The 14,262-nt window shown below is 37.3% G+C and overlaps 1 protein-coding gene across 1 annotated transcript; it reads left to right on the plus strand.

Annotated features, from left to right (window-relative positions):
• Positions 1–6,990: 6,990 nt before the first annotated feature.
• Positions 6,991–12,353, plus strand: Cxcl13 (C-X-C motif chemokine ligand 13). The gene is made up of 4 exons (XM_046459146.2): positions 6,991–7,122; positions 8,614–8,746; positions 10,953–11,033; positions 11,317–12,353. Exons 1-4 carry the CDS (start codon positions 7,056–7,058, stop codon positions 11,363–11,365), a joined length of 330 nt encoding a protein of 109 aa, XP_046315102.1. The 5' UTR covers positions 6,991–7,055; the 3' UTR covers positions 11,366–12,353.
• Positions 12,354–14,262: the final 1,909 nt, after the last annotated feature.

The following is a 14,262-nucleotide window of genomic DNA, read 5'->3' on the forward strand; positions in this document are numbered from 1 at the left end:
TTCACTGTTTTGGGCAAGTTAACCCTTCAAGGACAACACCTGAGAAGGGAGAGCTTTTTCTCCCCTTTCTCTCCTCCCCCTGCCAGCTGTTACCATGGAGCCCAACTGGTAACTTATCTTAGAAATGTAGACATCTCCATGAAGCTCCAGCCCAAGGCCATAGACCTTGTTACAGGATTTCTTTTTTTTTTTTTTTTAAATCACATTTTGCATTTGCAAACACACTTCTACAAACTACTATACGGGATAAATGTTTGTGAAAAACTAGTAAAGGGGCGTTCAACACCTGGAGTGCTGATTTCTTCCAGGCCTGTGGCCAAGTAAAATAGAGCAACAGGAAAAGAGGAAGTTTACCTACATTATTCTCTTTTGTAGAGAATCTTTTGCTGAAAGTCCTAAAATCAATTATTGTGAAGATTTCTAAAGAAGCTTAGTTAGGATTTTCTGTGAAGGAGGGAGTGCCACTACATGAGCAGATAGTAAAGGAATAGTGATATGCCAAAAACCTTCAAAATTAGATAGATATACTCTTACTAGAAAATGAGACCATTTCTTTTAAAAGAAGAATCCAGGGGCTGGGGTTGTGGCTCAGTGGTAGAGCACTCACCTTACACATGAGAGACCCTGGGTTCAATCCTCAGCACCACATAAAAAAATAAACAAAATAAAGATATTTAAAAAAAATCCAGGACTCTGGTCATGGTTATGACCTAAAAATATTTATGTGAAAAATTTAGATGGTGGCATAATATGAACATTTTGGAGTCTAAATAGGAGAAACCAGATGAATATGTTGTTATTGTTCACTGAACTATTCTTAAAGCATGATCACCAAGTGATGATCAATTGCTTGTTAAATTGCTTGATCATCACTTTGACATTGGTATGTGGTAGCTTCACTGTTCTCAGAAAACTTTCTAATCACAGAAATTTCAAAAACGGCATCTACTGGGCTTAATGTGATCCCATGCCAGAGAACTGATGTGCAATCTGATTTTGCAACTTCAGGGCCAAGCAATTGGATTTGGCCCAGAATTTGTTGGATTATTTCAGATTTTTAGGTGTTTTTCTCCAAGCCTAGTCAAAAATATCATAATTCACAATTCTTAAAAGCAATAAACCAAATCAAAAAACAATTTGAATATGGAAATAAATGTGCAACACATTCCTCTTGTCAGTCCTGGGGAGCCTGTACATGAGGACAGAATATTTCCTCCCTGCAAACTGCTTTTGTAAGTAACACTGCCACCTAGCAGTCTCCTGGGATATTACACCCTAATATGTGATAGCTTTGACACATTTTACTTGGTCTTTAGGCAAACACCAACACTTCTGTGAGATGCAATGCATTTGAATTGAATTGGAATGACACTTGAAATATGGCTTTAATTACTTTTTAAAGTGACTTTTCTACAGGTAGAGGTCTGAAATAATTGTGTGGCAAACAATAGGCTGTTGAAAGCAGCTTAGTCCAGAGGAAGATGATGGCCAAATGTACAGAGCTCACATGTGTCCCAACTTGTCCAATGGTGCAATTCAGTATATGCAGTTCTTTATACCTCAATTCTACCTCAATATAGCTGCTTTAAAATAACTAAAAGTAAGAAAATGACAAAAAATAAAATTTCTCTTTATAAAACTCCAATACATCTGTAACAATACAAACCTCTGCAGGTAACTTCTGAGAAAGTGAGTCAAAATAGAAAATAGAGTGGGTGGCTGGTCTCAGAGGAAAAGCTCCTTGATCAGGGGACCTTTGGAAGAATCAGACCCACACAATAATGAATGTGTACAGTGGAGACCTAAGTGATACTTTAAATTGTGTCAGGAGTTTAGCATACAAACTCATAGGTGCTTCCTCATGAACTTTCAATGTTTGTTTTGTCACAAAGTTAAAAAAAAATCCATCTTTCATTGAGTGTTTGGTATTTGCCTAAGGACTGAGTAAAGTATCTTCTAAGCACTGAAATGAACCATACGACTATTCGAGATGCTGTCTCTGACACTAGTCCTGTGGTCTCTGTCACAATAGGAATTGTGACACAGAGAAGGCAACAAGTCAATTGTTGGAAGCTGGGTACAAACTTAGAATGGCTGCAGGGCCTGAGCTCAGTGCACCAGCTTATAGTGCTTTGCTGTTGTGCTGGAAGGTATGTGGAAGCAAAAAGATGTCAGAAATTCAGCAGGTAAAGTGGAAAGAGAAGAGAGGGAACAAACAGAAAAGAGTGTTTCTGCTTTCTAGTTGAGCTGAGTGGCATGAGAGAAAATGTTCTCAATTTTGTCACAGTGATATTTTTCCTATTATTTTACAAACTACTTAAGAATAATAATGATTTTGCCCAGCATGGTGGTCTACAACTATAACCCCAGCGACTCTGGAGGTTGAGGCAGGAGTATCCCCAAATTCAGGCCAGCCTCAGAAATTTAGTGACATCCCATCTCAAAATAAACAATGAAAAGGGATGGGGATGTAGTTCATAGGTGGAATGCCCCTGGGTTTAATCCTCAGTGACATGAAAACAAAATGGTATAAGGATTTTATCCCTTCAATCATTCTAAAACTCTAGCATCAACTTTCTGTTCAATGCACAGTGGTCAACACTACTGTTAGGGTTTGGATATGAGGTGTCCCCTAGGAGCTCCTGTTAATGTAGGAATGTTTAGAGGTAAAATGTTGGATTCTGAGAGCTGCAACAAAATCAACTCACCCTAGTTTGAATGAACTGGGTGATGACTGGTGGCAGGCAGGTCATGGCTGCAGTAGATAGGTCACTGGGGGTGTGCTCTGAAGGGTTCATGTTCCCTGTGGCCTCTCCTCCACTTCTGACAGACAGGTGGGCTATCTACTGAATACATTCTGATTATCATGAATTGAGCAACTCTCCTCTACCACACCCTTGTGCCATAATGTTCTGCCTCACCTCTAAGCTCAGAGAATGGAGTTGGCCCGGCATGGACTGAACCTCTAAAACTGTGAGCCAAAATAAATATATCTTCCTCTAAGTTGTCATTGTCAGGTATTTTGGTCACAGGGATGAAAAGCTGACTATCATAAACACCTCTAGTGGAAGATATTTTTCCTGGCTAGGACATCTCATTATTTTAGTGGCATTTTATTTTTCATTATCTTGAGAGAGTACCCTGCTTATTGTCACTGCTCTGCATTTGGGTGTCAAGGAACACATTTGTCCTGTCTACTTTCACCAAGATATCTGTACATCACATTCTGAGATGACTTGACCAGATGTGTATCTGAAGATAATCTGAATATGCAAATGGATCATAGATACTGTACAGCTTGAGCTCCACAAGGACCATGCTTCTCAGACTTCAAGGTGCATCAAATCACCTGGAAACATTGTTAAACAGCAAGACCTGAGAGTCTGCCTTTCCAACTAGCTTTACTCAAATGAAGCTGATGATGCCAGTCTTTGGACCACAGTTCAAGGTCGAAGGTACTAAACTAGCATTTTCTTAAGTCTGTAGAGAAAATGATTTGATTCCAAAGCCAAGAGAAAAAAGCATTCCCATAATTTTCTCATTAACCACCAATTTTTATATATCTGTTTTTGTTTCTAAACAAAGTTATCTATAAGAGCTATTTTTAAAGTAAAGGGCTTATATTTGGTTCTAAATCTGTTGGTTCAAGCATTTATTTTCTTCCTATTTGACGTCTAAGTTTTTGAAATTTATGCCTCTGTTATAGATGCTATTATGGAGTTTCTCGTTTGAAACTTCTAGAATCATCTGGCTGCCACTAAAGTATAAGAATTCTTTAATCAGCATAAGCTAAACACAGAATTCTGGACATTAAAGGGACTTCAAAATCAGATTTTAGGATTTCTCCAAAATTAATTCTTTGGCCTAGTGGCCCTATTTTAATTAAAACCAATTTAGGAATTTCCTCAATTTTTACAGAGCTCTCTTTCAAGTGCCTTTGTCCCTGTGGTCTTCTGGTCATTATCAACGTCACTCATTTTTGCTCTGACAGGGAAACACATTGCACTCCTAATAGAGGCAAATGTAAAAGGACCTACACTTGTTCCCAAGATCAAATTGTACAAGAGTGACATAAATCAGTCATTGACAGAAATTTACCATTTTGAAAAGAAACATGTTTATTGCCTATCAGTTCAACATAAGTGATCCAAATAATATTTAGTCCAGAAATGCATTAATGGAAGCATAGTGCCTAGGACAAAGGAGGTAATGACTCTCTATTGGCAAAACCATACTTAGGGTAGTGTAGTGTTCAGGGGCATGTGTGTGGCTGTAAGTCAGAAAGGGTGATGGTCAGGCAAAAGGAAGTATAATTATGATTTATGAAAAAGATCAACAGGCTTCAAAAAGATAAATTAAGGTGGTAAAGGTGCATCAGAGAAATAAAAGTAATTATTTTTGAAGTGTGTACATGTGAGCTTTTAGTAAAAGTTAGTAAAACCTAAGTATGATGGATGATTGGATGGGTAGGTGGGTGGATAGACAGACAGACGGGCTATCTATTGAATACATTCCATATGCCAGGCACTTGGCCAAATACATGCTAGGTGATTTTGTTCTCCAAAAAAATCCTTTAAAATTAGTATTATCCCCATGTGACAATTGATAAATATGAGGGATAGAAAAATAAGTGACCTGTCCAAAATCTTTGACTGCATACTTTTTGCTCTTATACAGGGTTAGAAACCAGAGGTTGACAGCTAGAGAGGTGCACTGCTCAGATCTCCCTTAAATACCACACAGGCAATTGCAAAGAATGCATTTAATGGACAGCCTCTGTTGTTAGCCTCCTTAGGACCTGAGTCGGCTCCCTATCAGAGACCATGATGTTTCTGAAGAGGCTAAGCAGTGACCAAGCATGGCAAGTGTAGCAGGGTCTGGACACTTCTGCCATTATGGGGCACCTATAATGGATGGTCTTTCCTCTGGAGCTCTGGTGAGTTGTCATAGAATTCGTCAGATCAGTGTTAGTCTGAAGCCTCTCACTGCCTAATTCTGCCTCCTCCCACCGTCTCCCCTCTTTTATCATCTCGGGAATTATTCTGAATAAACTTCTTTTACTCCACAGTCCATCTGGGCATCTATTTCACAGAGAACCCACTGACACACCCTGATTCCAAATATTTGGAGTGCTCTAAAGAGCATTTAGAATCATTCCATGTGGCAATAAAAGGTTGAATTAGGACAAAATGACAGAACTACTGGAGAAGCAGCTTTCACATAAGGAGGAACTTTCTGATGACTAGAACCACCAAACAATGGCTGCGTCAAGACTAAATTCCATGTCACTGTAGTCATTCAGGTCAACTGCAGAACTGCTCCTTGTATGAAGGCTGTGTGGCATTACACATGCCACCCCATACATACAGAATATCTAGGTTGCTAAACATTCTCTATGATAATTGACTAGCAAAACCAAATTGTTCAGGAAATCACACCAGAAAACCAAACCTGATTTTTTTCAGAGCTCCAATGGGGCTGGTATGATACATCCATACTTATCCATTCCCAGGGAAGTTCAGTGGTGTCTTGACCAGAATGGCCATTGTCTATCTAGAAGCATCTAGTCAGATGTCCCCTCAGTGTTTAATGATAAAAGGGGGGAAAAAAAGTTTGAAGTGGCTGAAGACCATTTCTGTTTAAAACATAGGGAAAACATAAGTGCCACCAAAGAATAAGACTTCTTTAGTTAGCATAAGCTAAATCCAGAATTCTGGACATTAAAGGGACTTAAAAATCATATCTTAGGATTTCTCTGGAATTAGTTCTTTGGCCTGGTGGCCCTATTTTAATTAAAACCAATTTAGAAATTTTCTCTTTTTTTAAATCGGAGAACCTCTAGCAAATGAGTTAAGGCTGTGAGATGTTTGCCTCCATGAACCATGTGGTGGGATCAAAACGAAACTTTACAAGTTGCTTAGGCTGAAAAACAGTCTGTAATGCAAGGATCAACACCTAATAAGTTATTTTTTGTTGGTGCATTATAATTATACACAATAATGGGATTCTTGTGATACCTCTATTCCTGCACATAACATAACTTGGTCAATTTAATTTCACAGTATTTCCCCTTTCCCTGGCCCTCCTCCCTCCCCTGTTTACATTCCTCTACTCTATTGGTCTCCCTCTTATTTTTGAGATTTTACCATACTCTTTTCTCTCACATTGGAAGATAGAGGAAAAAGAAAAAAAAAATATTCCCCTTGACTGAGTTTTGCTTATTTTACTTAATATAATGCCCTCAAGTTCTACCTGATGTAGTTCTAACACAAATTATTTTCAGATAACTTGCCCACTACAGCCAGAAAGATGTTTTTCCTTAAGCCCTTGTCTCCCTCCCTTCATCAAGACACAGGCACACCAAGGGGGGCAGACATATTTTGTGCCCTTTCAAGATTTCCATGATGGTCACATTATATAAATAATCATATCTGAGAGTAACATGAAGGGCCGGGAAAGTTTGGCAGAAAAAAAAAATCTAACATAATCAGCATAGGAATCTGTATATAAGGAGGCTTTCGTTACATGTACAAATATTTATTAAGTACCCACCAAGAACTAGGCTCCCTTGCAGGTGCCTGGGATAAAACAAAATGATCAACTGAGTTCCTAATGTTACGAAGTTTTGTACTTAAAGGCCTCAAGAAACTTGACTGACCCTTCACTGAGAGGAGCAATTGCAGGATCAAAGCTACAACCACCAATAAGGATCCCAAAGAGCATACCTTGGAGCCTTCAAACTGCTATCTTTTTCCTCTCTGCCCACCCTCAAAACTCTGCAGCATCCCTGACATGTTTAGTCTACATTTTCTGGAAATATTTTATTAGACTAAGAGGGTTCTGAAGCAAATTCATAAAGTTTACAAGAAGAATTTTTTTTTTCCTTTAAAAGCAAGCTCAGCAATATTTGGGGGTTTTGAAAACTGATGATGCAGCTGACCTACTGGAGAAAAGGCAGTGGGAGGGTCCCTACTGGTATAAATAAATAGTAGCTCTATGCTGTAAACCCACAGCTTGGAAACACAGCTGAAGTCTGAACTCCACCTCCAGGCAGGATGAGGCTCATCTCAGCAGCTCTGCTTCTCATGCTCCTGGTCAGCAGCAGCCTCTCTCCAGTCCATGGTGAGAACTTTCACTTATGTTTTCACTGTGCTTTGAACAGAAATGGTCTTCAGCCATTTCAATCTTTATTTTTTTCTTTTTTCAACTAAAAACTGAGAAGACATCTGATTAAAGGGGAAAACTGCTCAGTTGCTTCTAGATTTATTAAAGTGCTTTAGGATTTTACTCTTAGAAACTGGTTGAGATTTTTATTTAAAGAAGGAAGAGATATTGACTGGAGTCCAATGTTCATGTAACTTATATTAGGTTTGTATAGTCCTGGCCTTTTTCAGATAAGCTCCTGCTATCAATTCTTTTCACATCTCTCTTCTTTTTTCTGCCTCTCAACGCTAACCCCTCTCACCAGGCCCTTTATAGGGTCTAAATGTTACTGGCATTATCTGGTCTCCTACTTTGAAATGTTTCAAGTCCATAACATATGGTTAGGTCTGACATCAGCCATTGTAAATACATCAGGGAGAGTTCCAAATCTAACTGGGGCCGCTATTTCTCTGTGAATAGATATCTAGTTGAAGTGGCGAGTTTTTATAGCACTGAAGGAATGGATGCATATGCAGAAAGAAACACCGATCAGGTTTAGTGAACACATTTTTATTCTTAAAATACAGAGGGGTGGGTTTTCCCCCATTTTTGTTGTTTCACATTTTATTTTCATGCTTCAAAAATCTCATTTCTCGCCGCCTCCAGGAAACTTTCCCATTAATCCTTGCAAAGTTACCTGTGACTTAAGTGCTCTTTCCCCAGGATGCAGTAGAGAGCTTAGGTATACAACCACCTTGCATGGGTTTTATGCACTTGTTTCCTCTACTAACTTGTAAATGCCTGAAAAATTTGGCCCTTTTATTTATAAATGCATGTTTAGTGTAGTGGTAGGCACTCTGGGTTAAGAGAATTTGATAAATTATTTTTTGAAAAAGTTTAGTTTTCACTAAAATGCATGATTTACTTATAAATATATGGAGTACTAATAACTTTTGTTGTTGAATGAAAAGTCTTGGATTTTTATTATTATTTTTTATTATTCGCATCTCAACAGGCAGAGGGTGTGGAGAGTATAAGAGGAAAAACTTTGTATATGAATTTGCAGAAGCAATAACATGTTATAACTAGGTCATGTTCTTTGTTTTTATATGTTGGGAGTGAAAATCAGTTGACTTTTATATAGCATTAATTATAACTCAGTTGTATGTCCCTATAGTGGCAGTTCTCAAATTCTATTAAATGGAGGATCACCTGAGTACTAGTATACTAATACCACAAATTAAGTGTTGTGTGTTTTCAAAGCTAATCTTATTTTATGGTTTTGGTGGAAAATGTCTTGATTTGAGTATTTTCAAACAAACAGAAATATACAAACTAAGGCATATTTGGCTGGAAGCACTGGCTTGAAATTTTTAAATCCTCAACTGCACAATATGAAAAATTGGTAATAAAGTTCTAGGTATACATTAAGTGTCAAAGGAATTTAAATAGCTGATTCTGTGTTTACAGGTGTTCTGGAAGCCTATAACACAAACTTGAAGTGTAGCTGTGTTCAAGGGACCTCAGACTTTATCCATGTAAGACAAATTAGTCGGCTTCAAATTATACCTCCTGGGAATGGTTGCCCAATCGAACAAATCATGTAAGTTGCAAGGGAAAAAATATGTATGATTCCTTTCTCCTAATGAAAATCAGATCAAATATTACTATACAACTAGAACCCTAAAAGAGATTTACTTGAGTGTTGCTAAAAATTCTGAAATAATAAAATTTGGAAATATTTAGGTACTGGTCGCAGCCCTTGAACTAAGTGTTTTATACTCTATTTTATTCCTTCAACTACTGCATTCAGGCACGTCTATTGCTGTCAATTCCTTTATAGATACAGATACAGAAACAGAGGCTTAGCAAGCTTAACTGCCTGCATGAGGCACACCATTAGAAAGGGAAGGATCAGGACCACACCCACATCTCCCCCATCCAAGGTGTCTTCACAGAACCTTGAAGTATGCAATAGAGATAAGATCATTCTCGGGGCTTGCCTGATTTTTTTTTTTTTTTTTATTGGTAGCTCTTCCCATGGATGTTAGGGTCTGTAAACAAGTCAGTATGGTGCCTGGCATTTTGCCAGAGGGAGTGGTTTGTGAAGTAACGCCAGCGAGCCATTAAGTGTGGAGATTCCTGATTGGTTGACTGCTGTATCTAGTTTATGTTAACTAAGATAAGCTGTGTGGAATGTATACATACCTCTGTGGTCCTACAATAAACGGCTCCCACTCCTGCTGTATCAATGTACACAAGTTGTTCGTCAACCCCCGGTTATTCTGCCGCAGTCCGGCTATAGCACATGGAAACAGTAAAACAATAATTTTTAAAAAATCATGCTTTCCTTAAAGTCTAATTAAACCAAAATTATTGTCCTCAAGCTCAAAGATGTGAAGTCTAGCTATAATGTGTTTAGAGCAGTTCCTCAGTCTGCATAGAAAAGTAGAACTCCTTTCTTTTTATTGTATGTCAATTGGCATGACTCAAGTCTCTCACCTCTCAACCAGAGGAAGTAAGGCACCCTAATTTTCTCTGCTTTAAGGTCAATAGTTTTGAAATGACAAAAATTTTCCTGTCTTCAAGAAAATCTGAATTTCTGAATTTTAACCAGATATAGAAATAAAAGTTGCAAATTATGAGAAACTCCTACCAGCTAGAGGTGCAAATACAAGATGATTAGAAATCTTATTTTTCCATCATGAACTCAGAAACCAAATTGGAAGATGCTGCCTGAGAACCCATCTATTCCATGTCTTCTGACTTCCCTAAGATTCACCTACAGCAGTGGAGTTTCAAAGTTAGATGGATGGATCCTTGCTATATAATAATTTATAGCTAAGACAATGGACACATCAAAAATTATGGTTGTTTTTTTTTTTTTAAATCACACCAGTAGAGTCACATCTCCCAGTTTTCTATCACCTGGGAGATATCATTTTTCCATTGCATGCAAAACCTTTAGCTCTATGTCTAGCACTTGATAACTATTTAAACACTGCTTTCCATGAACATGACCTGAAGTGTAGAATCTGAAAATCAGATAAACTTCCTTTGAGTTTTGTTCAAACACGTATTTGCTGTGCAATCTTGGATGAGATTATTTGAATTCTTTAAGCCTCAGATTTCTTATCAGGTAAGAAAATAATTCCTCTAACATAATGCTTTTGTCAGATAAATTGAAATAATCCATGTTACCTGCTAAGCATAGCATGTGACGCATTCTGAGTATAGTATTTGATAATGTGATCCATTAACTGTTCTCACTGCTTTTGTTGTTGCTTAATTCCTTAGAGCAAGTAAAGCCTCGTTAGCTGGTGGTTCCACAAAATATCACTCAGAGCAATCAGCTCTTTAACCTCACCTACCTTAAATTTCATTAACTTTTTTTTCCTGATAAAAGGTCTTGAGTATTTTCTATAGCCTTTATTGTTCTCTCCCATTCATTGAACAAGCACATTTTAAAGATATTGTGATATCACTTTAGTAGTGAGTCAACCTTAGAGTCTATTTGGTCCTTCTTCAACTCAAGTAAAGGTTATCAGCAAAACACTGACCTCTGACACATGAGATTTTGTCAACTTGGATTCAGCTCCACAAGCTCTCACTTATTGGTCTACAAATGGTTGTTTCTTATTCCTCAGATCTCATGTCACAAATACCTGTTTAGATCCAAAACAACCCAGCTTTGATGTCACCTCACCTAGGAATAATTATTTTCATACCCAACCCTTCGCTATTAAAAATGCAAGATTGACTAAAATGTAACACTGTCTTATTTTTATTTTTGCTAATTTCCCCCCTAGAGTCAGGTTGAAGAATAAGACAACTGTGTGTGTGAACCCTCAAACCTCATGGATCAAGAAATTAATAAAATATTTACCAAAGTAAGTCACACATACCAAGGGGTTTTAGATTCCAATTTGTACTGAAAGATTTCCCTTTGCTAGGCAGTCAAAAGGGGATAATTTTAAATTTATGAGTTACTAAGACAAATACTTGCTTTTTGCTACATCTACATAGAGTAGAGCTAACTCATCCCAGGAGTTCAGTAAACTAAATTAGAAAGTAGTATGTATGATATTCCTTATTTGATATCTCCAGGGAAAAGCCATCATTTCTGGTGTGTTTCTCTAAGCATGACTTTTTGGGTTTGTTTTTACTTCACAGAAAAAAATTGTTTTCAACTCAAGCTCCAGCGATGAAGAAGATCGGCTGATGTCAACATCCCCCCTCAGAACACCTGCATTCCCTGCTTATCCTTGCTCTGGATTTCAGTTTTGTTCTTTATTAAAACTTTTCTAAGAAAAACAATTTCCCTGTACAAACGAGCATTAAGACTCGATGTAAAAATAAACTGCAGAAGCTGATGTGGGTCAACTCAAGCCTCTTCACACCCATACTTTGCAATCTCATTTAGGGAGGAAAGGTTCTTTGAAAATAATTATTTAGTAATAAATCCCATAAGATTCTTTTGATAATGTACCTTGTTTAATGGTAATCTGTCCTAGGAAGTATGGGAATGAGAATTTAAACTTCAAATATGAATTTGAATTAAGATGAAAATTGTGGAATGTGTTTTAATCATTTTACCCTAAGAAAAAGATTTCCATGAGACTCAAGGTTGCATATAAACCCAATACAGCTTCATCCTAACACTCAGAGGGCTCCACAGAGTAGATATCCTCTAAAACCCAATTTGAATTCTTGCCTGGCATATGTAAGGCCCTGGGTTTGATCCGCCTAGTACCCCCTACACACACATTCACACACACATACACACACATACACACACACACATACACACACATATACACACACATACACACACACATATACACACACATACACACATACACACACACACATATACACATACACACACACACACATATACACATACACACACACACAAATAAAATCATTTTGAGGAGATTGAGATCCTTCCTCTACTTTTACAGAGTTCCTTTGTAATACTTATTTTCTCAAAATAAACTAATAACATTGAAATATACCCAGGCTTAAAATTCCAGAATATTCAGGAAAAACTAAAAATCATACAGATGTATTTTTTTATACATTGGTCTTGACAAAGTTTTCATTCACGTCTTTTGCATAGACGAAATACCAGTCTCTGGTATCAAATTCTTTAATGTTTCTTGTTAATCTGACATCCTTCAATAAACATGAGCAAGCATTTTTCTTAATTATGAGCATTTAATTTTTTTATTAGAGCTTTATAGTTGTACATAATAGTTGGGTTCATCCTGATAAAATCATATGCAGGAAATATGTGCCCCCCACACACCATTTTCCGTCCTCCTTCCCCTCCCCCATTCTCTTTCCTCTTCTCTGCTAGAATTCCTTTCACTCATCCATTTATTTATATTTGATTGGTTCTTTTTACTTAAAGGTGCAGTTCCCTGTGGTATACTTACATAGTCATATGATTTTTTTAAGAATTCATTCTGCATTGCCTCCCCTGTCCCATTCCTCCACTCTGCCTCTCGATCTCCTCCTACTCTACTGATGGAAGCTCTTTGATATCCTATTCTTCCCTCCTCCTTTCCTTTATTTTACTCTAGCTTCCACATGTGAGAGGAAACAGTCAACCTGATTTCACTTAGCATGATATTCTACACTTCCATCTATTTACTGACAAATGCCATAATTTCATTTTTTATGGATGAGTAGAACTCTGTGTATATATACCACAATTTCTTAATCTGTTGATGAGCATCTGGTTATATTCCATAATTCAGCTATTATGAATAGTGCTGCTATAAATATTGAGGTGGCTGTATTGCTGTAGTATGCTAATTTTAGATCTTTTGGGAAAATACCCAAGAGTGGAATAGCTGGGTTATATGGTGCTTCCATCCCTAGTTTTTTGAGGAATCTCCATATTGCTTTCTAGAATGTTTATACAAATTTTCAGTCCCACCAACAATGTACAAGTGTACCTTTTCCCCCACATCCTCACCATATATATGTATTGTTTGTATTCGTGATCACTGCCATTCTGACTGGAGTATGATGAAATCTTAGTTTTGATGTGTGTTTTGTGATCACTAGAGATATTGAACATTTTTTCATATGTTGGCCATTTTTTGTTTTTGTCTTGTTTTTGTTTTTTGTTGTTTTTGATAGCAGGGATTGAATCCAGGGGCACTTAAACTCTGAGCCACATCCTTGGCCCTTTTCCTTTTTATTTTGGGACAGGGTCTCACTAAGTTGCCCAGTCTGGCTTTGAACTTGTAACCCCCCTGCCTCAACCTCCCAAGCTGCTGTATATGTTGGCGTGCACCACCATGTACAGTCATTTGTGCTGCTTCTTTTAAGAAGTTTCTGTTTAGTTCTATTGCCCATTTGTTGACTGGGTTATTTATGGGGTTTTTTTTTTTTTTGGTGGTTTTTGAGTTCTTTATATATTCTGGATAGTAATCTTTTATCAAAGGAGTAACTGGCAAAGATTTTCTTACTCTGTAGGCTTTTTCTTCACATTCTTAATTGTTTCCTTGAGCAATTTATTCTTTTTGAGTGAACAAAGCAGATTTTAAAAATTTCATTGGTTCTTTTTAGTTCTACATGACAGTAGAATTCATTTTGTTATAATTATGCAAGCCTGGTTGAGCCATTCTTTAGTTCCTCTTAAGGGTTCATCATAGTAATTTTTTCTTTGCATATCAGTCTTTTACAGATGATCTAAAATTGAGCAGGCAAGTGAGTACAGTTACTTAATGGGAGTGCTTGACCAAGAGAGCTTCTTTCAAAACCTGACATACCAATCGTGACTTCCTCCAGACTTCGAACTCTTCATCAAACACATCCTCCATGTCTCATCATATTGATTCTTAATGTCTCCAGTGTTTCATTTAACAAAATTTTGCACCGAGTTTGACAAATGGAAGGAGGAACTTAAACTCCTGTCCCTTCCTTCCCACCACCTGAGCTCCACAGCCTGCTCATACCTCCTGGACTTCCCTGCCCAATTCTAAGCTCTCTCTGGCTCCCTCCTTTTTTTTTTTTTTTTTTAATTAAATAAAACTCTGAGGAGGGAATAAAACAAATACTTTGTTTCCTATAATTGAACACATTTAATTATAAATACAAAGA

Source organism: Marmota monax, unplaced genomic scaffold (assembly GCF_021218885.2).
Source record: "Marmota monax isolate L192 unplaced genomic scaffold, Marmota_monax_Labrador192_F-V1.1 WCK01_AAM20220418_F8-fsc00112, whole genome shotgun sequence".
NCBI classification, from domain to species: domain Eukaryota; kingdom Metazoa; phylum Chordata; class Mammalia; order Rodentia; family Sciuridae; genus Marmota; species Marmota monax.

Coding starts and splice junctions, on each gene's coding strand:
- Cxcl13 (XM_046459146.2), top strand. CDS start 7,056: ATGAGGCTCATCTCAGCAGCTCTGCTTCTCATGCTCCTGGTCAGCAGC. Junction 8,747..10,952: donor TGCCCAATCGAACAAATCAT/GTAAGTTGCAAG, acceptor TTTCCCCCCTAG/AGTCAGGTTGAAGAATAAGA. Junction 11,034..11,316: donor TTAATAAAATATTTACCAAA/GTAAGTCACACA, acceptor TTTACTTCACAG/AAAAAAATTGTTTTCAACTC.